Raw genomic sequence first — 25158 nt, 5'->3', positions numbered from 1 at the left:
CAGAAAAATCACTTAAACCCAGACGCAATATGTAAAAGTGAATTTACTGTTACATTGGCCTTTCAGCCTTTTGACATTCTGCAAATACAAGCAGCCATACAATGTGTCCGTACTAATGCACAATATTTATGTGGTCATTTTATAAATAAATCCAACTACGGTATCTGACAGTGATGTGGTACACCGCATACTGTACTCTGTAAAAATTGCGGGAATCCTATTGGATGTCTAATTATACATCCCAAACTAAAGCTGAACTATGTGAAACCTTCAGATGGTTATACTACTTTCATGTCAGGCTTAGTTTTCAATCTGGCCTCTCAGACAATTGACATTCCAAAGTTATGACAATGAGTTTGAGACACTGACGGCGTTTATTTAAGTGGACCACGAAAAAATAGGATCAACACAGGTGGAATACTTCATAGATACAGCAATGTATCATTGTGTACAATAGTTTTTCTGAGGAGGGAATCCCACAGCTAATGATGTGGCTCAGCAATATAATAACAGGAAATATCCCTTATGCCCCTATGAGCTGGTTAGATTGCCTTTTGATTACTGGGCATAACCACGTTTAATCCACTGATCTCACGCAAGCCCTGGGCCTTGCGAGAGTCCTGTGTTGGAGGGTGACATTGGAGAGGAAGGACTATTTTGGTTGTGGTGGAGAAGCCCATGCCGCAAATGTCACCCTGCATTCTCCTGAGGACCTTCCGTGATCTCAGCAAACACCAGAGCCTCCTAAATGAAACTCAAACTTTGTTGCTGATACGCACGCCCAAGTCATTGGAAACGGTCTCAAAGTACATTCGAGCTTTCAAAGTACTCTCTTTCCAGACTCTCTGGAAAGTCTGCCTGGCGATTCACTGGCTCAGCCTTGGGTGATACAATTAGACAATGAGTTTTGTGGCACAGAAGGACAACAGAGTGCCTTCGTTGTGTATGTTTTCTGATTGGGGTAGTTCTCCTGAAAGTTCTTGCTCAGGTTTTTGTTGTGTTTCTGACCCCAAGCATTGTCTGACCATGACCATTGTTTCATTAACAACACTGGATCTTTGAATGAACAGACCACAACAGGATTCTATTGATTCACTCTTTATTGAATTACAGTTCTACCACACTTTGAATAGTTCTTTAAGTTAGTTGTATGTTAGTTACTGCTTTCAATAGAACAGTACTAAATACAGAATGTTAGTTGTATGTTAGCTATTGTATTTAATGCTACAAGGCAACAGTACGTATAGTTTTTTAGCTATTATATTTTCTATATTATTCAATATTATCATACTACTTAGAGTATTTTAGCTGTATGTTATCTTTTATTCAATACTGTTATAGTACATGCAGTGTTTTAATTGTATGCTATCTATTATTAAATACTGTTACATGACATACAGTGTTTTAGCAGCTTGTTATCAATATTATGCAATACTACTGTACTACAAACACAATTTTAGCGGTATGTTAGCTATTGTATTCAACAGCTGTGAGGGTCTCCAAGTCGTCAAGGTCTTCTACTCAGACTCAGCAGGCTTGTTGGGGATACAGATTGAGACATAAGACTAAACATTTAAATAACAATAAACATATACATGTATAGAAAACAGTACATCAAATACAATGATACCTTTCCAGTGTCCCTGCTCCTGGCTCTCAGCTTGTTGACCTGGGACTCGGCAATATCCGCCCGCTCCTCCGCCTCCTCCAGCTCGTGCTGAACCTTCCTCAGCTTGGCCAGGTGGGCGTTGGCCTGCTCCCCCTGTAACAACCGCCAGACCATAATAAGCTGGGTCGCAGCAACTCCTACGCCGCAGGCCGCCGATCCCAGCTCACAGGCTCCTCGGCCTGACGATGACACGAAAAACATCTCCACAGACGCCTCCAGGGGGGGTTTGAGTGCTCCAGTGAGGGAGCGGGGCTAGACTACTGGGCTTACAGCTTCCTCCGCCTGGCGTTTGTAGGCCTTCACTTTCATCTGCAGCTTGTCCACCAGGTCCTGCAGCCTCACGACGGTCTTCTTGTCCTCCTCGGTCTGCCAGCACAGACAAAGTCTGACACTTGTGATAACTTTAATGGGGATGTGTAGATGTATGGATCAGATTGGTTGATTAGATTGATTGATGTAAACTCAGTTTGGACCTGGTAGGTGAGCTCCTTGACTCTCCTCTCATACTTCCTCACTCCTTTGACGGAGTCAGCTCCTCTCTTTTGTTCGGCCTCCAGCTCTCCCTCCAGCTCACGCACCTGGGTAAGGGGTGCACATGGGGACATCTATTTCTGTTCTTCTCATCACAAACAAAGTAACAATCATAACATTTAACAAAACCAGGGGCATAGGTTTCATTATACGTGTTCCATCCACCTTTTGAAAAATGTAAATCCCTCCCCCCCCCCCCCCCATGCGTTTAATTTCTGCATCCTCAGTTGTCAACACAACCACTTTTTATCACAACAACCCACTCTGGTCTCCAGTTTCTGGAGCTGCTTCTTGCCCCCCTTCAGAGCCAGGTTCTCAGCCTCATCCAGGCGGTGCTGCAGGTCCTTGACGGAGGCCTCCAGGTTCTTCTTCATCCTCTCCAGGTGACCGCAGGTGTCCTGCTCCTTCTTCAGCTCCTCTGCCATCATGGCCGCCTGGGTGAATAGAGAGGTTATGGTGCTGTCTATTCCCTGAATGGTCAAGAGTGCTTCATAAACGTGTTACCCACATCTGTGATGGCCTTCTTGGCCTTTTCTTCAGCGTTTCTGGCCTCTTGGAGGGCATCCTCCACCTCACCTTGCAGTTGAGAAACATCTGCATCTAGCTTCTTCTTGGTGTTCAGAAGACTGGTGTTCTATCATAGGATTAAGAGAAAGAAAAGTACATGTCTGATGACTACAATACAATCACAAACACAAAGCAACTTTGCCACATTACCTGACAAGATGAAGATTTTCCACTGAATTCAATATGTAATTTAAAAAATATATTTATATATATATTTGGGGGGCATTTTTCATGCTTTATTAGACAGTTTTTAAGTGAAGAGTCATAGAAAAGGGAGGGAGAGCGAGTCAAACCCAGGCCGCTGCGATAAGGCCTCAGCCTACATGGTATCCGGTGAGCTACCAGGGCTGCCCAATCCATGACGTATCCAAAAGGATAAATCCCGTACCTGGGAGTGCAGCAGTCCCACCCTCTCGCAGGCGTCCACCAGCTCCTGTTCGGCCATCTTGCGGCTCCTCTCCGTCTGCTCCAGAGCCGCCCTCAGCTCCTCCACCTCTACCTGCATCAGGGCGCTCCTGCGCTCCGCCATGGCCGCCTGCTCCTTCAGGTCCTCCTGGCTGCGCACAGCCTCCTCCAGGTGAATGGTCACATCCTGGGGAGAGAACAGGAAGGCTTCATCTTCCATGGTGACTTGGGGGGGCTGAATGCTCTACAAATGATGTTGTCCAGCTTGTTCTTTAAAAACAGCTCAGATTCCTCCCTAAATACCTTTTCTCTTCAACCCTTCTAGTAAACTTTGTGTGAGAGAAATGTGCAAGAAAAAGATTACACAAATACACATAAAAGGTTTCATTCATAGACAAAAATAATGATATTAATATTTGCAATGTATTTACTTAGAACTTTCTACCAAAACGATGTACATGGTGGGGATTTAAACTTTGACCCTCTTGATCTGCAGCCAGTTGCTCAACCACTTAGCTATGCCCATTCCCAGTTAATTGCTTTGTCTGACCTGAGGTCCAAAATGTCTGACCTTGAAATGTGCCTGGACACCCCTCAGCTGTTTCTGGGCCTCTGCGGCCTGTCGGTTGGCGTGACTAAGCTGCACCTCCATCTCATTGAGGTCAGCCTCCATCTTCTTTTTGATCCTCATGGCGTCATTCCTGCTACGTGTCTCAGAGTCCAAGGTGGACTGCATTGTTTCGACAATGTGCTGATTGTTTCGCTTGATTTGCTCAATCTCTTCATCCTTCTCAGCCAGCTTCCTGTCGACCTCACCTTTGACCTGAGTCAACTCCAGATGGACACGAAGAATCTTGGATTCTTCGTGTTCCAGGGATGCCTAAACATTGTGTGATAGATTATAACATGATCACAAAGAATACTTGCACCCAAAACTGTCGACAGACCATTTGTATTTCAATCCCAGCTAACCTCGACCTCCTCCAGAGCAGTCTGGATCTCTGTCTTCTCAGTCTCAGCCTGTTTCTTATTCTTCTCCAGCTCGTGTATGGCTTTGCCATTGTCCCCAAGTTGCTCCGTCAGCTCAGATATCTCCTCTGCAGAAGCAGACACATCATCACGTAAATATGACTATCCTCAGACACAATCCAATCTGTGAACAGACAGGCGGTGTGAGGCAGTTCCCGTACGTTGCAGGATCTTGTTCTCTCGTTTCAGGGTCTCCAGGTGGTCCAGGGCTTCCTCGTAGGAGTTCTTCATCTTGAAGAGCTCAGTGCTGAGGGAGCGAGACTCCTTCTGAGACCCTTCCAGCTCTGACTGACCCTCCTCAAACTTCTGCTTCCATTCTGCAATGATCTACATGAAAACACAATCCGAGTCCTTTCAAACTGACCTTGCAGGTGAGATTTAGAGTCGACGATGGGTGCTGTGGGCATTTCTGCTGTTGATCTACCTTATCAAAGTTCCTCTGCTTTTTATCGAGGCTAGCCGACTGAGCATTAGCCCTCTCCACGTCAGCCATGAGGTCTTCCACCTCTCCCTGCAGCCTCTGTTTGGTCTTCTCCAGGGACGAGCACTTGGCATTCACAGCCTCAATAGCCTCCTCTGCATCCTGCAAGCGTTGGGCCAGCTTTTTCCTGCGAGGGCAATATTTTTTTTAACTTTGGAATACTTTTTCCAGTGTATAGAAAGCCTTCTTAAATTGATTGTGAACGGAAGCCTTGAGGGTCATGACATTTTTGTATGGTTTTAAAATAAGTGAGTTTGTTCTTACTTGGCCTCCTCCAGTTCGTCGGTCCTCTGGATGGCGTCCGTCTCGTACTTGGTCCTCCACTGGGCCACCTCTCCGTTGGCCTTGGACATGCTGCGCTGCAGCTCTGCCTTGGCCTCCTGCTCCTCCTCAAACTGCTCCCTCAGCAGCTCACAGTCGTGACGAGACGACTGCAGAGCGTGGGCCAGGGCGTTCTTAGCCTGTCGGACAAAACACAACACACTTCACACGGCGTATTGCGAAGGGTGTCACCGCGACAAAGAAGCACAGAGTCATGTTAAGAACTACAAACCTTAGCTTCCTCTTCGATCTGCCTCTTCAAGTCCTCAATTTGCTGAGTTAAGGCTTGCTTTGCCTTGGACATTTGAGAGAGGAGCCCGTCTCTCTCCTCCAGGCGGCGGGAAAACTCACCTTGGAGGAAACCATACCAGAGGAAAACTAAGTTAGAATGTTTACACTCTCATGCCCAATTGAAATCCTGGTTCCAGAAGCTTCCATACCATTCTCAGTCTGCAGTCTGGCCCTATGAGCGTTCAGGTCGGTGATCTGACGAGAGTTCTCATCATGCTTAGCCTTTAGCTCACTAAGCTGATCTTCCAGACTACGGCACATCTTCTCATAATTAGCCTGAAAGAACCAGGGATACGTATCAGACTTACAAGTTTATATTTAGAAATTCATTGTTGATATTTTTTTTGTTTATTGTATATTACTCGTATTGTCAGTCAGGATTTTTTGTGTACCTTTGATTTGGCCATTGTCTCCATGTTGCTGGCCAGGTCGTCAACCTCCATCTTGTATTCACTCTTCTCCTTCTCCAGCTTCTGTTTGACTCGTTGGAGGTTGTCGACGTGCTCTCCCAGCTCCGCCATGCTGTCAGCATGTTTCTTGCGCAGGGCGGCGGAGGTGGCCTCGTGGTGCAGGGTGGACTCCTCCAGGTCCCGTCGCAGTTTCTGAAACTCGGCCTCGCGCTTCTTGTTCATCTCGATCTGGGCCGAGGTGGCTCCTCCGGCCTCCTCCAGCCTCTCGCTGATCTCCTCAAGTTCCCTGGAGAGATCCGCCCTCTGCTTCTCCACCTTGGCCCTTGCAGCACGCTCAGCCTCAATCTCCTCCTCCAGCTCCTCAATTCGGGCCTGCGGGAAACAAGTTAAGGGTGAGGATATTTAATAACTTGATGACAAAAGTCCCATCTCAGTTGTTAAACTGTTAAAGGTTTGCGCAGTACCTGGAGTTCCTTCATCTTCTTCTGAGCTTGTACAGCTAAACTTTGCTCATCTTCAATTTTAGCCACAAGCTGGCTGAATTCAAAGTCCTTCCTGCAAACAAAATTATACTCATAATTTAGGTTAGTTACCTACAAACATAACCTTGAGCATAAGCAGTATACTGATGAACTGTGTGAAAAGTTATACTTTTTAAGACGGTCCTCCAATTGTTGCTTGTCGTTCTCAAGATCCATTATGGATTCCTGAGTCAGTTTCAGATCCCCTTCCATCTTCCTCTTGGCTCTCTCCAGATCCATACGCACCTTTCTCTCTTGTTCCAAAGAACCTTCAAGCTGTGAACCAGGAGCTGGTATTTTATCACTGAACAGGCTCTAAAAAACAATTATAAAGTACATAAATGACATAATTGTACTTACGTCATCCACTTGCTGTTCCAACTTGGTCTTGGCTTTGGTCAGAACATTGACTTTGTCTTCTTCTGCCTGCAGATCGTCTAGTGTTTGCTGGTGGGCCTCCTGGAGGGCTTTCTTCTCCTTGGATAACTTGCCAATCGTATCATCCAAAGTGGACATTTCCTCTGTCAGGTTTTTTACCTGTCAGTGTCAGAAAGACATGAGTCAGTAAATAAAATGAAAAAATCTTTACCATTTCAAAAAAACACTGGGAAACCGAAATAAAAACCGACCTTGTTCTCCGTGGCGTGCTTCTCCTTCTCCACCTTGGCCAGGGTGAGCTCCAGGTCATCAATGTCTCTCTTCAGCTCAGAGCACTCGTCCTCCAGCTTCCTCTTCTTGGAGGTCAGCTCAGCGTTCACCTCCTCCTCGTCCTCCAGCCTCTCGCTCAGCTCTTTAGCCTTGGCCTCCAGCTGGATCTTGCTCTTGATCAGACCCTCGCATCGCTCCTCCGCATCGGCCAAGCTTTCACTTTCCTGAGGGGGCATCTCGTTAGAAAGGCACTCACCTCGATTCTGTAGAAAGTCTTTACAGCATGTATAACCCAGTCACATTTACTACCCACAAACATCATGGCAATCCCTGATCTGATTTCACTCGTCACTCACAGACTGAACTTGCAGGCGTAGGTCATTTTTCTCCTGGAGCAGAGAAACCATTTTGGCTTCCATCTCCTTCCTCTTGGCTTCAGCTTTCACTAGGTCGTCCTTGCACTTGGTGAAATCCACCTTCATGGTGGCCATTTCCTTCTCTGTCTCGGCGCTCCTCAAGAGCGGCTTGATCTTGTAGTACAGCTTCATCCATGGCCAGTGTTTCACGTTCATGAAGCAGCGCATGTTGTGTTGGACTATGTAGATGGACTCTCTATGTGAGGAGAAAACAGACATTTAGTACTCCTTAGTGACTGATGCAAAGCTGGGAGTCGACACAAAGTTCAGAAAGTTGGCACTTTGATATGAATGTTTGGCAGTGACCTTCTCTACATGATATTCCTGTACTCTTGTGCCTCACGAGTGACCTTTTGTCCGTTTCAGGTCCTTATTGTTGATAACAAAATGTTCCTAAGTGGTAAATTAAAGGTAAAAAATAAACTTTAAAGTAACCTTCTTTCCATCATTTTCCTGTACTCGCTCCTCATGAGGTAACCTCGACACACAGCCTGGGTTATGGTGATGAGGGATGCCAGTTTCTCATCTCTCATCTCCTCCAGTGAACCCAGGAGCCCTGCTTTGAAGAACACCTGCAGAACATAGACTTTGGAAGTCAATTGGCTCACAGCGGTTATGTTTGTCTTGTCAGACCCGAATTCATTCATTATTATTTACAAATAAACTAGACAGATCTTAGAGGAAGGCCTCTCCTGAAATCGGAATCAGTTATTTTCTAACTTGACTCACCTTGGTATGGCCAAACTTGTACTGGGTGTGGTCCACATCAATAGACCCCAGGAGCTTCTCAGCAGCTTTCTTGTTGTCGATGAACTGGCCCTCAGGGATGACACTGGCATTCAGTACTTTGTACCTGCGACAGGAAGGATAAGCAGATTACAGTGACTGTTCTGTATCTGTTTATCTGGTTATCTGGTTTCATACTGTACCTCTGCTTGAAGTCTCCATATAGTATTCTACTGGGGAACCCCTTCCTGCAGATCCTGATACCTTCCAGCACTCCGTTACACCTCAACTGGTGGATAACCAAATGGTTCTCCATGACTCCTGGGACAGTACGTTGAGAAAGCAGATGATAACAGCTTTGCTGTTACAGGTGCAAGTATCAACAACACTGTTTGTTTGCTTCCACAGACATACCTGGAGTTTTAGTCTCGTTGGGAATCAGGCACCTGACAAAATGAGGGTGAGTACTCTTCAGATTCGTCATCAACTTCCCCAGGTTCTCCTATTGACAACACACATGGGGTAGGTCCTACAATGTTAAACACAATGTACCAAGCAATGACGATGCAATAACGATGTTGTGATCGCGGAACCAACCAGTGGTGATTATGTGAAAGACTAATCGCGTAATCATTGTGAAGGAATTACCCGGAAGAGAGCTGACACAGTTTGGAAGGAGGAGCCCTTTTTCTTAGTCCCTTTCTTCCCTCCACTCCCACCGCTTCCTCCACTGTTTTCTACAGGCCAAACAGAGTGACAATAGCTTAAAAGCGAACCAATAAAGTTGTTCTTTTAATCAAAAACAGCCTATGAAGGTAGATAAAAAAAGATCTTCCCTCACCATCACTAGAGGAGTAGCTGGAGTAAAGGAAGACCAGCAGTTTCAAGGCAGCCTTCTGGTAGAGCTGAACCACCGTCTCGTTCAGAGGATCCTTGTTCTTGTCCAGCCAGCCTGTGATGGTGTAGTCCACTGTTCCAGCGTAGTGCACCAGGGAGAAGTGGGCTTCAGCCTTGCCTTTGACAGGCTTGGGCTTCTGGAAGTTTTGGCATTTTCCCAGGTGCTGATCATACAGCTTGTTCTTAAAGGTGGTGTCGGACGCCTTTGGGAACATGCACTCCTCTTCAAGGATGGAGAAGATGCCCATTGGCTGTTGAAGACGAAAGGTGATGAAATACCAGCACTGGAAACCATGAAGAAATGTTGTGTCTTCCTGTGTAAATATCATTCAAAATTCATTTACCTTCTCAATAAGCTCAATACAGGCTGCCAAGTCCATCCCAAAGTCTATGAACTCCCACTCGATCCCCTCTTTCTTGTACTCCTCTTGCTCCAGGACAAACATGTGGTGGTTGAAAAACTGTTGCAGTTTCTCGTTGGTGAAGTTGATACACAGTTGCTCCAGACTGTTATACTGCACCAAAATATTTTTTCATCATTCAATTTCCCAACGGAGTAACACAGAAAACATGCTGTGTTTTAGAAAACAATTACGACTTACGTCAAAAATCTCGAAACCAGCAATATCTAACACTCCAATGAAGAACTGTCTTGGCTGCTTGGTGTCCAACATCTGGTTGATGTGGACCACCATCCAGAGAAACATCTTCTCATAGATGGACTTTGCCAGGGCACCAATAGAATTATATACCTGCAGAAAGAAACAAGCTCCTGTTTTGGACCATTAGTCCCCAGCAACCTTCCTAAAACGACATACATTTGAATGATGTACATAAGATGGTGTTGATATGGTACCTGTTGAACAGTCTGTCCCTTTGTGACATATTCATTCCCCACCTTCACTCTGGGGTAGCAGAGTGCCTTTAGCAGGTCTGCAGAGTTCAGTCCCATGAGATAAGCTGCTTTGTCAGCCACTAAGAAAATAAAAAACATAGAATTCAGTTCCGTTGAGGACCATAGAATTCAGTTGAACTCCTAGTTCCACCAACGTTTATTGACGTTCTATATTGTGGATCCCAGCTCATTTTTGGTTTGTTTGTTTACCCTCTGTGCCATCAGGCTCCGCCTGCTCCTCTCGCTGCTTCTGCTTGAACTTCATGTTCCCATGATGCATCACTGCACCTGTCAGCTTGTAGATACCAATCTTCTCCTCTGCAGTGAAGCCCAAGATGTCAACTGCACTCTGAGATCACAACAAAAACCATTATTACACACAACACTACAATAGTCCTTTAACAATATGGATGGGGATGTTATCATAGCACAATGTGCACATCTAGAGACTTACATCGGTGGCCATCAGCTCATCGCTGTCGTTGATACTGGCCACACTGATCTCTCCCTGGCTGATGAAGGGGAAGTCATAGGGGTTGGTGGTGATGAGGAGAGTCTCTGTTCATAAACAAAGTTCAAGTTCAGTTTTCAGACCATCTTTTTGGATCTGGGTTGCGCTTGTGTGATGGGAGGAGCTAAATAAATGATGGATTTCCATGGCGATACCTATGAGCTCAGGCTTCTTGTTGGACATGATCTGGTAGAAGATATGGTAGCTCCTCTCGGCTGACAGTTGGAACGTCACTCTGGATTTTTCCAGCAGATCTATGTACATAGACAGTTGAACATACATCATGTGTAGAGGGTAAGTAGACAAAACGTGATCTGCTTTACTGTAGCAAAACTCACAAGTTTCAATGTCGGCAGAAGACAGTTTTCCTGTGGTTCCAAAGTGGATTCGGATGAATTTTCCCTGAGGAGGGAAGAAAATAATTTCTCATCTTAATGATTTGAAGATCTGTTAAAAGGTTTAGTGAGTGACTCTGTATCTCTGTATTTACTCACGAAGCGGGAGGAGTTGTCATTCCGGACAGTCTTGGCGTTGCCAAAGGCCTCCAGCAGAGGGTTGGCAGAGATGATCTGGTCCTCCAGCGTCCCCTTGTGGACACAATCGACACATCAGTCAATGTTTGTGGTTTGTCCAGTCAGTTAGAATCAGTCAGTCAGTCAGTTAATCTGTCAGTGAATCAGTCAATTAATCTATCAGTTATTCAGTCAGTTAGTCAGTGGGTTAATCTGTCAATTAATCAGTCCGTTTTCACAGTCAGTTAATCAGTTAGACAAGCAGTCAGTTAATCAATCAGTTATCAGTGCAGTTAGAGTTTTAGTAACACTTCAATCATAGGGCATGTCAGACACTTTACTTGTAACAGGCTTACCTTTATTTTGCCAGAGGAGGCAATATCTTTTTTCTTGTCCCCAGATACTGCGATTGTCGCAAAGTACTGGATGACACGCTTGGTGTTGACTGTCTTTCCTGCACCGGATTCTCCACTGAGACACAATTAAAGGACCTTCCATAAGTTTTGTAGACATAGAGTGCACAATTATACCTGTTTTTACATTCATTGCTGTACTTACGTAATCAGGATAGACTGATTTTCTCGATCTGTTTTAGAAGAAAAAAAACACATCCTAATTTTAATATCATATTTCTATTATGTGATCATATGTTGGTGTCCAAATTAATTTGAAAATGTTTGTTTACCAGTGAGCATGAACTGATAGGCGTTGTCAGAGATGGAGAAGATGTGGGGCGGAGCTTCCATGCGTTTCTTCCCCCTATAGGCCACCACTACTTCCTGGTTGTACACTGGAAGCCACTTGTAGGGATTGACTGTCACACAGAACAGCCCGGAATACGTCTGGAAAAACAAGTCACATTTGTCACCAATTACAAATTTACTGAAGTATTTTTTCAAGGACAGTGAGTCATCTGAGTCCAGGTTTTTACAGACGTTGTGAGTGTATTTCCTAAAGCCAACGTCAACTTTGGATGACCCTGTACTCACATAGATCATCCAGGCTGCGTAGCGCTCTTTGAGGTTGTACAGCACAGATGCCTCGTTGAGGTGGGTCATCATGGCCATGTCCTCAATCTTGTCAAACTTTGGGGGATTCATGGGGAAGACTTGGTCCTCCTTCACTGTCAAAGTCTGCATTTGAGGACGGAGACACATTTCAGAAGCATGAGCAACTCACATCTCGACTGTAATAAAAAATGCCATTGTACTTGATTTAAAATGCTCATATATGAACTACAACTTAATTAAACAAACCCAGCCTGCTCGCTAGCCACTTTTAACGTTGTTAAGTGAGTTACATTTACAGAAAAATTTATTTATTAAAAAAAGCAAATTGTATGATTACTGTAAGTCCTACTGAAGCTACTCACATGTCCCGCCTCAGTTACAACGGTTGCTTTCCCTCCCTCTTTGCCTTGGAGGGTGCCTTTAACGTACAGCTCCTTTGGCTCAGCCACAAACACGGCCGTCTTTGCATCAAAGGGACGATTCTGGGCCTCTGCCCTCTCCCGCTCTGACTTCCGCAGGAATGGGGCGGCCTCCCCAAACACCGACATCTCAGCGTCTGAGCTCATCGTTGCAACACACACTTGGAGGAGGCCAGGTTCAGAGGTCAGATATCACATCTGTTTCACAAGTTCGTTAAACAACGATCCAGAAAACATACCTTGGAAAGTTAAAGGACAAAGGGAAGACTTACAAAATGTTCACCTCTCCCTTAGATTTCAGAAAACAGTTGATTGACAGTTTGAAGTCTCGGATGTCCCTGTGAGAGAACAACACTTTCTTAAAGCCTTCATTGTGTTCCACAAAACTGGAATATTATCATTAATTGGAAAGTAAGATACAAGCTCAACCCACTACCAGTCCATTCACTCACCAGCAGAAAGGATGCTCTTCTTAACAGCAGGGCCAGTTGGAAGATGTGGATGGAGTGGACCTCTTTTATAGGCCTCCCCCTGGCTCTGCCTGAACCAGAGCAGTCACCTATATTTGGGTCCAAGCTTCTTGTGAATGTGGGTGGAGTGAGGAGGTGTTGGGATCGGCATGTGGCATTAGTGGAAGTCTTAGGCAGGGAACAACTGCAGCTCAAGGAGGGAATCAGAGGACCTGGAGGCAAGGAGAGTAACCTCTGCTTCTGAGATGTCTCAGTCTCTCTCACGCGGCACGGTTACGCAGCAAACCGTGCTTCTCAAACTCAGACGGGACCCCTTTTGTACCAAAGGAAAGCCTAAAAAAGTCCAAAAATGCCTTCCCTCCCCGACACCCCCATCTGTAATAATCCCCTCTTTCATTGACATACTCCCCTCATGAACTCCTGTGAACCCTCCTGCAAACGTCTTGCGGCCCCCCCACCATGCTCAGCCCAGGGTAGCCCCACAGGTAGAGAACGTCTGACATAAAGCACGAGGCCACACTGTTCAAACACTTCACATCCATCACCCATGTGATTATCTCAAAATCTTTTTACCGTTTTTTACGCTTTTTTTTTACTGAATAATGTTGTGTAGCCCTACATGTTGTGTAGTGATCTCGATCAGTTGATCTTCATATTTATCCATATGAATAGTACAATGCAAACATTTAGGCCTGATTTGCGTTCCACAACCCAATAGGACTTCATTTTTTTGGGTTACTCAAACGTTTTTATGTCATAGAAATCTTAATCACTTGTGATCACACCTTGAAACTATAGACATCATTAATCTTTTTTTTCTAACAAGGCTAAAATCTACAAATGTCAACCAGGGTTCCAGAAGCTTAATGGACTAACACAAGTCCAAATGCACCTGTGGATCTTGTGATGAAGCCGAGATGGAGCTTATAAGTAAAAGCATAGCTGGCTGCTCCATCAATAGACATTCCCTAAGGCATGGGCTCTGGAGATTAGAGGACTACTGGGCTCATGGGTGTGGCAGGCGGAAAGTTCTCAAGGAATATCAAAGCCAGCATCGTCCCAATGCACTAGGAAGGACACTTACAAGCAGTGCAGAAAAAGTGAAGGAAGTCTTTTACGCACATCTTCGACACATTAATGCAGCCTTTTCTACAGTTTACGTGGGTGTGTTTATGTCGATAAATATCTCTTACTGTGGCCCTTTCAAATGATACTATCAGGCTCCTTTGATAAACAAAAGAATTGAAATAGTTCTGGATCATTGAAAGAGTTTCTGGTAGTGTTTCACCAGAAAAACGGATTTGTATCAGTTGGTGTCTTTCATCCATTCTGTCACACCGTGCTCCATCAACGTCAGAGGCCAGTACGTTTTTTACCTCCACAGTTCTCTACCAGTGTCTCTTGGACAAGAAGGGGGAGGGGTGGTGAAAGGGTTTATAGACTGGTAAGTCAAGAGATCAATCTTAAAACATGTATGCAGTGAACCCACAGCTTATGCCCCCCCAAGGTGACTGAGAGACTGATGGGGCTTAACTGAGGGGCTGGAAGGTGGAGTCATCGTGCAGATAACCAGTACAGGCAGCTCACATTCAGGTGTCACTCTAGGGAAGACAGAGGGAGGGAACTTGGAACACTGTGCCTGCTTATAGCATTTCTGTGTGTGTGTGTGTGGGGGGGGTGAATGAGAAAGAGAGAGAGAGATAAAGGTGTGTGTGTGTGTCAGAGAGAGAGAGAGAGAGAGAGAGAGAGAGAGAGAGAGAGAGAGAGAGAGAGAGAGAGAGAGAGAGAGAACATGAGAAAAAGAACGAGAGAGAGAGAACAAGAGAGAGAGAGACAGAGAGAGAACAAGAGAGAGAGAGAGAGAGAGAGAGAGAGAGAGAGAGAGAGAGAAAAAGAGAGAAAAAGAGAGAAAAAGAGAGAGAAAAAGAGAGAGAAAAAGAGAGAGAGAAAGAGAGAGAGAGAGAGAGAAAGAGAGAGAGAGAGAGAGAGAGAGAGAGAGAGAGGCTAATCGACTTCATAGTCAAATAAATTAAAAAGCTAAGGCAACAGATGGTAAAATCTCATGGCTTATGAGTTAATGTCACATCAAGTTCAAGTTGACTAAATAAAGTGCTGCAGGGTGGTGTAATCCATTATCTGGCTCATAGTGGAATTTGACAACAGTAAACAAACACTGGTGTAAATATTGCATTAATCTATGGGTGGTCTTTAGGCACCAGATCCACTGCCCCCAAAAATCTATGAGGTCAAGGATAACAAGGTATATCTTTTTTTAATTTTTCATAATGTGTGGGACTTTTATGGACAACACAAATTGTTTTCATTTATTTATTTTGAGAACACATTGGAAATAAGATTTGTTACTTAGGTTGTATCTTTTTATTGGTGTCCGTCTGCGCATGTCCGTGTAACTTACTTGAATGAACGTATAAAGGGGTGTGTGTATTTAGTATTCAAAAATGTGTACGTTGAAAAGCCATCTACAGCCATCGGTTCTATAATGCGTGACACTCCGAAGCGTTTAGTTGTAAAGCAGCACAGCATACCGTTTAGTCGCCTGCCATGCAACCATAACGATGGTATAGGATTCTGCGCAGTGCGCCGGTAGGACGTTCGTGAATGCACTTCCAGTGGTGAACATGTAACATTCGCGGTGGTTGTCAATTGTAGACTGTGACAAAGTATCCAGTCCTATCTGGCAGAAACATGAACACATGTGAAAGCAACTAATTGTTACTTAAGAAAGGCAAATAGATCACGTGCGGACTGGCAGGGGTCCAAAATGTGCGGACATTAACTGGTTACTTGGCTGGCTACTGTCGTAAAGTCAACTTTACCAAGTGGATTCAAAGCAGGATTTTGTCAAATGAACATATGATCGGAATGGAAGGCTGTTCGCAACCATTGTTTACATTTGGAGTTATTGCCGACATTCAATACGCCGATATTGACGATGGATTCAATTTCAAACGTACACGGAAACGATATTATAAGAGCAGCCTTCGGCTTCTTCGCAATGCCCTAGAAAGCTGGGAAACGGCACCTGTCAAACCCACATTCATTCTTCAGCTCGGAGACATTATCGATGGCTTCAACAAGAAATACGACGCGTCGCATCGAGCGTTGGAAACAGTCATGAAAGAGTTCGACTCATGTCCAGCGAGTGTTCATCACGTTTGGGGCAATCATGAATTTTATAATTTCAGCAGAGAGAGTCTACTGCATTCCACCCTGAACAGTACGACATCTTCTGACAGGGGAGGGCGGCTCCCAACTGGTGACATTTACGCCTACCACTTCAGTCCAGTCCCCGGCTTCCGGTTTGTCCTCCTTGATGCTTACGACGTAAGCCTGCTAGGGAGAGAGGAGTCAAGTGAACAATATCAGCAGGCAATGACACTTTTGAAAGAGCACAACAGTAATGAAGATCTTAACCACCCTCCAGGTAAAGTTATCAGATTGTAGGGGTGAACTCTCACAATTTTTTTTCCAGACTGCATGGGGCTAGTCTCATGTCTCTTATAAATTGTGTTTCATCCTTCATCTTCTTTTCAGCCTCTTATGGTCTTGTGCAGAGGTTTGTGAAGTTTAACGGGGGATTCAGTAAGGAGCAGCTTGATTGGCTGGAAAGAGTTCTGATACAAGCCGACGAGGCCCACGAGAGGGTCACTGTCCTTAGTAAGTCACATCAAGGTTTCTTTTTTACAGTCACGTGTGAATTAAATATGTCCACTAACCAGCATACTGACAAACTGAAGATCCTGTGTTTCACAAGTCTTAAACATACTTATTTTGGAGAAATCTAAGTGCTTAGCATACAGTCTACTGAAGGTACGGGATGAGAACATGAGATCCAGTTAATCCAGAAGACTGATGCCAATACTCTAAACAGTCTTATGTATTTACTTATTTTGGGGTATCAGTATTCAGAACAGCATTCACAAGATCACACATAAACTCAATCTGAACTATTGTTGTTGTCTTCCCAGGCCACCTCCCTGTGCACCCTGACTCTACTGACCCAATCTGCCTGGCCTGGAACTACGACCAACTGCTGTCCGTCCTGCGTTCTCACAGCAGTGTGGTCTGCTTTATGGCAGGACACGACCACGAAGGCGGTTACCATAGAGACTCCCAGTCAGGCGTGCATTTCCTCACTCTGGAGGGTGTCATCGAGACCCCTCCGGACAGAAATGCTTTTGGAACATTCTCGGTTTATCCGGATAGAATGATCCTAAAGGGTTGTGGCAGGATTTCTGATAGAGAACTTCTGTTCCCATGATGCATTGAAAGAATGCCTTGTGCAAGTTTGTATATGCTTCATACCAAAATAACACATATGTGCCTTCCTACCTCAAAGAATACATGGCACTGCTGTGTAATATATCCATGCTGTGCAGACACATTGAAATAGCATTTGACTGGAAAATCCATATTAGTCGCTTAAATAAAGTGTTGAAGTTATCAGTATAAAATGAATTATTTTTTCAAAAGGGTGATGATTATTTGAATTGGTTTAGCAATCTGCTTAGAATGCTTCATGAACAAGGCAGCAATGAATGAATGTTGCATTGTATGTTATATGGACTGTTAATTAAATATTTATTGATGAACGAATTTATTTATTAGCTAATCAACTTCCATAAACATTGACACTACTCAAATGCATTGCACCATATTATCAGTGACTACTTGCAGGGTAGTTAGGTTGTCCCTTCACTGTCCCCTCCCCAATTACAACCATAAGAGTACTTTCTTCCGTGACTCGGGGCGTTCATAGACGTGGCTGTGTGGTGCAACTGCGTTGTGCTGGCGCAGTGTCCCGTTTGGAGAGAGAGAGGGCGAAGTTTGCTCTCTGCATTGCAGCCTGAGCGCTGCCCGGACTCCAACACAACAATGGCGACTCCCAGTCCCAACAGCAACTCAACAACCTCCAGCAACAGCAACATAGCAGGATCCACATCGCACCATCACCCTCAGCCTCAACACCTGACAACAGTTAGCAGCATGCAAGGTTAGAAGTAGATGGCTTTGTTGTCGTTTTTCGTCCTAAAGTGAGACGTTTGAGCTTCTTGAATAAATGACTCACTGGGAGGATGGCTATCCTTACCTTGGAACAGCTACGAGGCTAGCAGGGATGCATTATCGCAAGCATACGTACAGGACTGTTATGTTGAAATTAGGAAGAGGGCTTTCTTCTGCCGTCAGTAAACACGTAAAGGACATCCGACGCGAATACCACTTTTGGAAATTGTTAACATTGTAGCTACTTGCTGCGGTCATATAATTTCCATCAATCGATGTTTTAGCCTTAGCTGTTGCAAATACCGAAAGGCCTACCAGTTTGGAAACTGTTTTTACTCTTCAAACCTGCTGCATGCATTTTTAACTGTGCGGTACAGCATTTTGCAACATGGATCCGGTGCCTGGATATTGAACTGTTAGCTTACATTAGCTGTGCTTAAAGGCCCGGAGGCAGCTGTATCATTTGATTGACATAGTGTCACATTAGCCGGGCTAGCCTACTCAATGTATCGTTAGGCCGTTATTGGCTCGGTAGTAGGTAGCAGTCATCAGATTTTAGTTGTGTAGATACTGCATTTGTCGCACATGTCGAGCATCAAATGTTTTATTTAAACCTTGCAGAGACCAACACGTGCTGGAGATGTCAAAATGAAACAGGTACACACGCTTATTATTCAAAGGTTAAGGTTGTTCGTGTATTACTGTACTCATAGACACTGGTGTGCTGAGAATTGCTACCCCCCCCCCCCCCTCCTCAACCAACCCCACCATTTATGTTTTTCAAGTTTGTTTTCAACATGCATGACGTCCATCCTAGTTGACTTCAGATGAGTTTGTCCCTAGGCTTGTAGGTTGGTCTGGTAGGTGTATTGTGTAATTGTATGATTGTATTATTTCAGATGTGCTGGAACACGTCGGCCTGTCTGAGTCACAGGCCCTGACAAACCATGAAAGAAAACAAGTTGAAATTGTCATTACAGTCTATTTTATACCCCCATGACAAGCGTAAACTCAGCCTGGAGTGCTTGGTTTGCACACCAAAATGTATTCCCACTTGAATCTGTTTTCAAAAGATACTGAGATGATAGGTTTGTCCTTTACAGTTTATTGTTGTTCCAGGCCACTTCATACTCTATTGGAATAACACAGCTGATCAGATTATACTGTAGGATACATAGTACGTATAGTACACTAGCGTAGTAAGCACAATATAATATTGTAGTTTGCAGAAAAAAAACATTGATAGCTAGCTGAACCTACAAACGATCCATTGACTGGAGAACTCGCCCACGCAACAGAAAGCCCCAAAGGAGGAAAAAAATGTAGTAAAATGTTTTTTCTTTACTTCAGGGTTTCAGATAAGCCTGTCTGGAGTGACCCAAAGTAAGCATTAGATACCTCACACAGCACACCAACCCTTTCTCTCTGCGCGTGCATCCCAGTAGTCTAAAATGGCCTTGTCTCCTTTCCTCGGCTATCCCATAATATCCAAACATTGGGTCGGGAGAAATCGGTTTCTTTGTTGTGGTTATGGCCTTTTCGGTTGGCGAGGAAGGATGAAAGGGGAAGGAGGCCACTGTACACTATTGGGATACGCCCCTTGTGTGATGCTCTGGTAGAGGGGAGGGAGTCTATCAACTGTCACTGCTGTCCACTAATACTAGGGGGGAAACTAGAGGTTTCTGGGGCTTTGTTGGCTCTGAGATGTATAAAGGTTTAAGGGGGATTGTTTCACCTCTGATTTTGGCCTAATGTCAAAGATGACTTGACACGTTCATGTTGGTTTCACCATCTAATTTGGATCAGCGCTAAAACGTGTTTCCTCTGAACACTGGTGTGGCAGTGTGATGGTGTTAAGTCTCTTTGCCATGTGAAGGAAAATTCTCCGGTTTCTGAACTGCACCAATCAGTCTATCAACACACGGATCTGGTACAGGGGTTCCCAGTGTGATTTCCTGGCTTCGCTCTCTCTCTGCTCAATGTATGTAGGCGCATGCTAACTGTCAGCGAATGTCCTGTTGATGAATGAAATCAGCTTTTGGAAATGAGTGATTTGATTTCCCAGACATTGGCAACCCCTTCACTACTGGGTTCTGTGCTTGGGTTGAAAACGCATCTTGGGCGTCCGTTGATTCATGTACCTTTTTTCAGTCATTTTTTGTCAATGTGAGATGACATTACGGATGAAAGAATAACTAGGATTATCTGCCAGTTTCCCTTGAGCATGTCCACTTTGTCTCAGCCCAATTGTAAACTGGAGTACACTAGACTGGTTGTTGGATAATGTGCTAGGTTCAATGTAGTGTAAGTGACATTTATACTCATAGCCATGCCCTTCTGGTAAGAAGCCTTCTTTGTCATAGTGAGAACCTGAACATTATTCATTTCAAGCCACCATGGTTTGTTTACATCCCTTGCTAGTACCCTCTCCTATCACCTCCCCTATCAGCCCGCTCGTGTTTGTCTGAGCTGGTTCTCTGACGCAGGTGTGCTGTGGGAATGTGCCTGTTCTCTCCTCTCCGCCCCTACCAGGTAAACGCAAGGCCCTCAAGCTGAACTTCGCCAACCCCCCAGTGAAGCCAGCCACCAGACTCCCCCTCCACCCCCCCGCCCCCTCCTTCCAGAACCCACACATGTAAGTAAGGCTGTGTGTGTGTGTGTGTGTGTGTGTGTGCGTGAGAGAGAGAGCTCAATTCAACACAAGAAGATGACACTACTATTTATCTGGTCACATTCCATAAGGACGCTCAGCTGTTAACGCTGTGTTTACGTTTATTTGGGCCAGGCTTTTGGGTTTTGAGTTTCAGAGCTCGTTTTGGTTATGGCTCCTCTTGACGAGTCAGCATTTTCACCGTCTCCTCTCTCTGCCTGCCTGTTTTGGACAGAGGGTACAGGAATGACCGATTAATAATTAAACCGTCTCATTAATGTGTAATGAATGGGCTCATGCTTCTCTCTCTCTCTCTCTCTCTCTCTCTCTCTCCCTCTCTCGTTCTCTCTCTCTTTGTCTCCTTCCCTCTCTCTAAATCTCTCCTCCCCTTCCTATAATTTATCCTCCCCCTCCTTTTTACCATCTTGCTCCATCTCTCCCTCCCTCACTCCTCCGTCCCTCGTCCAGAGAGCGTCTGCGGACCCACAGCATCGAGTCGTCAGGCAAGCTGAAGATCTCTCCGGAGCAGCACTGCGACTTCACGGCCGAGGACCTGAGAGACCTGGGGGAGATCGGCCGCGGGGCCTACGGCTCCGTCAACAAGATGGTCCACAAGCCCAGCGGACAGATCATGGCCGTCAAGGTGACTGTCTGTGCTCCTCCCAGCCCGTCTGGGACAGTCTGATGCTGCTGTTCTGATCCCAGCCCGTCTGGGACGGTCTGATGCTGATGTTCTGATCCCAGACAGGCTGGGACGGTCTGATGCTGATGTTCTGATCCCAGCCCGTCTGGGACGGTCTGATGCTGATGTTCTGATCCCAGACAGGCTGGGACAGTCTGATGCTGATGTTCTGATCCCAGCCTGTCTGTCTGTCTGTCAGCTGGGATTCCCTCATTAATTGGGTACCCTCATTAATTGTGCGTGCCCCTGTGTGCGTGCCCCTGTGTGCGTGCCCCTGTGTGCGTGCCCCTGTGTGCGTGCCCCTGTGTGCGTGCCCCTGTGTGCGTGCCCCTGTGTGCGTGCCGCTGTTGTGTGTCTCAGAGGATCCGCTCCACGGTGGATGAGAAGGAGCAGAAGCAGCTGCTGATGGACCTGGACGTGGTGATGAGGAGCAGCGACTGTCTCTACATCGTCCAGTTCTACGGAGCTCTCTTCAGAGAGGTCAGGGGCCGCTCGCTCGCTCTTCCTGCCTGTCAGGCACCGCTCTCTGCCCTCTCTCTCTGCCCTCTCTCTCTCTCTGCCCGCTCTCTGCCCTCTCTCTCCGCCCTCTCTCTCTCTGCCCGTTCTCTGCCCTCTCTCCGCCCTCTCTCTCTCTCTCTGCCCGTTCTCTGCCCTCTCTCGGCCCGCGCTCTCGGCCCCTCAGGCACACAACACTCACACATCATGTGAACCCCTTCTCATTCATCCTTTTCTGTGCAATCTCTCCTCTAAGACGACTGTATCTCTACCTTTCAGGGGGATTGCTGGATATGTATGGAACTAATGTCTACCTCATTTGACAAATTCTACAAATATGTATATTGTGCATTAGATGACGTCATTCCAGAGGAAATATTAGGCAAAATCACATTAGCAGTGAGTATAACTTCCTCTTCTACGTACTTTCTTCTCATCTTAAGTGCACTGAATGTGTGTGCCAGCTGTTTCCGAAATGCCCTTCATGTTTGTTTTGGTTTTGTCCCAAACAGACGGTTAAAGCACTGAACCACTTAAAGGAAAACTTGAAAATAATTCACAGAGGTACGACAAAAAACTCCACTACATCCCCCCCCCCCCCATCCTGGGAAAAAATATGATTTGTCCCCCCAATATATCACTGTAAACACCAGTGTTCACACCCCGCCCCCCCCACCCCTAACTAATTGTGCCCCCAAAAGTTGATATCAGACGTTCTTCCCCCGTCTCCAGACATCAAACCTTCCAACATTCTCATGGACCGTAGAGGCAACATCAAGCTGTGTGACTTTGGCATCAGTGGTCAGCTGGTTGACTCCATAGCCAAGACCAGAGACGCAGGCTGTAGACCTTACATGGCGGTGAGGGCCGCACAGAACCATCGCTGCATACACAATACTACACTACAAATATACAGCATCAGCCTACATATACAATTTAAACCCTCCAATGCATATACAAAACCGTACACACGCAACATATCGATTCTGTGTTATTACAATACCACGCTATATGTCAACTATAATTATGAAATGACGTGACGAGTTTAGGTGCACCTGCTGTTTGTGTCACCGTGCGCCATTTGAAAGGGCCTTTCAAACAGAGCAGTCGATAAACAAGGAAACCGGAGGTGACATGATGTTGTGTTGTGTGTGTGTGTGTGTGTGTGTGTGTGTGTGTTTGCTCGTGTGTATGTGTGTGTTTCCAGCCTGAGAGGATAGACCCCAGCGCTTCCAGACAGGGATACGACGTGCGCTCCGACGTGTGGAGTTTGGGAATCACCCTGGTAAGTGGTCACGTGACACCTCAGCACGTTTCAACATGGAAGCAGCAGTCCTGCCGTGTTCCGTCTGTGTGAACCTCCAGACTGGAGCACATCTGGATCTGTGTGGTCCCATTTCCTCTCCGGGTCTTTCCGAGAGCACGTTTCAAACATCCTGTGTCTGTCTCTATGTTGGTGTGTCTGTGTCTGTCCTTCTGTGTGTGTTTGTCTGTTTGTGTTTGCATGCCTCTGTGTGTGTGTGTGTGTGTGCGTGTGTGTGTGTGTGTGTGTGTGTGCGTGCGTGCACGCAGTATGAGCTGGCTACCGGCAGGTTCCCCTACCCCAAGTGGAACAGTGTGTTTGACCAGCTGACCCAGGTGGTGAAGGGAGAACCTCCACAGCTCTGCAACTCTGAGGACCGCCAGTTCTCCCCCAAGTTCATCAACTTTGTCAACCTATGGTGAGCGTGCATACAGTAGCTGGCGCATTCAGCTGTTTTAATTGTTTGTTTATCTTTGACCGTCATTTTACCAGACAAGTTCATTAAGGACATCTCATTTACTTTGCCTGGCAAGAGACTAGAGGCTTCTTGGAAGGACAGGGTCTAGGAAATAAGACTATACAAAATAAAGAAAATGAAAGGCAGAATAATGAAGCGTGTTTGCAGACAAACTGCTAATAAGACCAACAGCTAGGCTACAGTTAGCAGTGCATCGTGAAAGAGAACAGCTAGATAAGTAAGTAAATAAGAATAGCTTTCCAAACTGCTTCCGTCGAGACTGGGGGTTGTCCTGGACATTGTTTTTGCTGCCACCGTGTGGTGGATAACTGGAAGGACAGTGTGCCTCTCCGTGTTCCACTGTCGCAGCATCTGCTAACTCGTTTCGTTCTTTTTCCTCGTTGTCTTGGCAGCCTTACGAAGGACGAGTCCAAAAGACCCAAGTACAAGGAGCTCCTGGTGAGTGTTCCGCTTTTCTCCGGCGCTGAGAAGCGTTGGCGTTCACTTGTAACGCATAGAAAATGGAAAGTCCACTTCCTGTTGAAAACATGGGTTTAAAACATGCTACGTGGCATACTTCCACAATGAGCAGTGTTTACCATGTGTGTTTATTGTAGATATTTGGATTTCACCTAAATCGCTTAACCTAACGATAAAACGGTGACCAAAGGTCGATAGTAAATCAATGTCATGCCAGTTTAGGAAGAGATTGTAGCTCAGTAGTTAGACCAGTTGACTGAAGCTTTGTGTCGCTTTGGATATCCGTTTTTGAATAGTTCAAACTACCGTGATGTCTTTTTATGGGGGGGATAAAAGTACCCGCCTGAATGATGAAAACATTATTATCGGACGTGTCACTTTTGAGTTTGACGAGTCGTCTCAATGACCTGTCCCTGTCGTCCGTCCGTCCCCCAGAAACACCCCTTCATCCTGATGTACGAGGAGCGCAGCGTGGACGTGGCCAGCTACGTGTGCCGTATCCTGGACCTGATCCCCGCCTCGCCCATGTCCCCCATGTACGTGGACTGAGAGGGGGGGACGGGAGGGAGGGAACGCTTCACACTGCGACACACAAATGGGGAGGGGAGGGAGGGGGGGGGGGGGGGAGGGGGGGACACTTATCCGCGTGACACACGACGCGTGACATGTTAGCCCTCAGACGCACAGTTGCGTAGAATCACCCGTTTTGTCGTCGACGTGTTCCAAAGAACAAGAAGGGATCCACGTCATCGTCGTCACCTGTGCAGTCCCGTTCAAAACGCCCGTTCTGCTTCGATTCTGTTTCTTGTCAGTGATGTGTAACTATTATCTTCCATCATACCACCATCAGAGAGCAAAACTTGAAGGCATAATAAGGGTTAAGTAAATACAGCATTTTGTTTTTTATTTTATTTTTTACGTGAAAGATAAATGAATAGAGTGCATATACGGTTTATATATATACTTGAACTTGGTGTACACAAATACAGAACATACCAAATAAAATGTTGAAAATGACATTATGAACAAAATAGTCGTTTGGATAGCACATTTGATTGTACATTGTGGACTGTATGTATGCATTTGTGTGTTCACCTCGACATTGTTGAAGACCTGTACAGATGTATGCAGACAGATCTGTCTAAACAAGGCACTATAATCACAATGTATGTTGTGCACCTTCACTCATTGTATAGGAATGGGTATGCAAAAGTGTTGTTTTCCTGAGAAGAAAAAAAAGAAAACAGAAAAGAAAAGTTGGTCGATGCTGTTGGCGTGGCTTGGTTTTCGCGATATTCAGTTCACATCACAGCTGTTCAATCTCAATGTTGTCATGA

The 25158-nt window shown here is 45.6% G+C and overlaps 3 protein-coding genes across 6 annotated transcripts; 2 read left to right on the top strand and 1 right to left on the bottom strand.

The window, feature by feature from the left end:
• Nucleotides 1-1121: 1121 nt before the first annotated feature.
• Nucleotides 1122-12406, bottom strand: LOC146260092 (myosin-1B-like). The gene is made up of 39 exons (XM_084670942.1): nt 12203-12406; nt 11820-11963; nt 11516-11672; nt 11389-11416; nt 11187-11301; nt 10813-10905; nt 10657-10720; nt 10474-10572; nt 10262-10365; nt 10018-10156; nt 9769-9887; nt 9515-9664; nt 9257-9427; nt 8857-9163; nt 8664-8752; nt 8430-8517; nt 8219-8336; nt 8019-8142; nt 7725-7861; nt 7230-7485; nt 6855-7097; nt 6586-6762; nt 6356-6501; nt 6169-6259; nt 5687-6076; nt 5444-5570; nt 5236-5354; nt 4947-5143; nt 4626-4809; nt 4363-4528; nt 4145-4269; nt 3744-4052; nt 3156-3359; nt 2709-2834; nt 2464-2634; nt 2143-2247; nt 1940-2035; nt 1631-1762; nt 1122-1535 (listed from the first exon to the last, which is right to left on the bottom strand). Exons 1-39 carry the CDS (start codon nt 12404-12406, stop codon nt 1518-1520), a joined length of 5832 nt encoding a protein of 1943 aa, XP_084527068.1. The 3' UTR covers nt 1122-1517.
• A 2840-nt stretch (nt 12407-15246) lies between these two features.
• Nucleotides 15247-17346, top strand: adprm (ADP-ribose/CDP-alcohol diphosphatase, manganese-dependent). The gene is made up of 3 exons (XM_084669469.1): nt 15247-16174; nt 16285-16407; nt 16719-17346. Exons 1-3 carry the CDS (start codon nt 15604-15606, stop codon nt 17009-17011), a joined length of 987 nt encoding a protein of 328 aa, XP_084525595.1. The 5' UTR covers nt 15247-15603; the 3' UTR covers nt 17012-17346.
• A 200-nt stretch (nt 17347-17546) lies between these two features.
• On the top strand, nt 17547-24404 carry map2k4b (mitogen-activated protein kinase kinase 4b). 4 transcript variants are annotated; one of them, XM_084669467.1, is made up of 13 exons: nt 17548-17743; nt 18376-18411; nt 19105-19137; nt 20287-20389; nt 20873-21047; nt 21447-21566; nt 21861-21980; nt 22094-22145; nt 22314-22441; nt 22789-22866; nt 23154-23302; nt 23755-23800; nt 24257-24404. In XM_084669467.1, exons 1-13 carry the CDS (start codon nt 17626-17628, stop codon nt 24368-24370), a joined length of 1272 nt encoding a protein of 423 aa, XP_084525593.1. In that variant the 5' UTR covers nt 17548-17625; the 3' UTR covers nt 24371-24404. The 4 variants fall into 4 exon arrangements, with proteins under 4 accessions (XP_084525591.1, XP_084525592.1, XP_084525593.1 ...); XM_084669465.1 differs by lacking the exon at nt 18376-18411 and having other exon boundaries at nt 17547-17743; XM_084669468.1 differs by lacking the exon at nt 19105-19137.
• Nucleotides 24405-25158: the final 754 nt, after the last annotated feature.

Source organism: Hypomesus nipponensis, chromosome 13 (assembly GCF_054491055.1).
Source record: "Hypomesus nipponensis isolate SF chromosome 13, ASM5449105v1, whole genome shotgun sequence".
In the NCBI taxonomy this organism is placed as follows: domain Eukaryota; kingdom Metazoa; phylum Chordata; class Actinopteri; order Osmeriformes; family Osmeridae; genus Hypomesus; species Hypomesus nipponensis.
The sequence above is the reverse complement of the archived record's forward strand: the minus strand, read 5'-3'. Positions and strand labels throughout refer to the sequence as shown.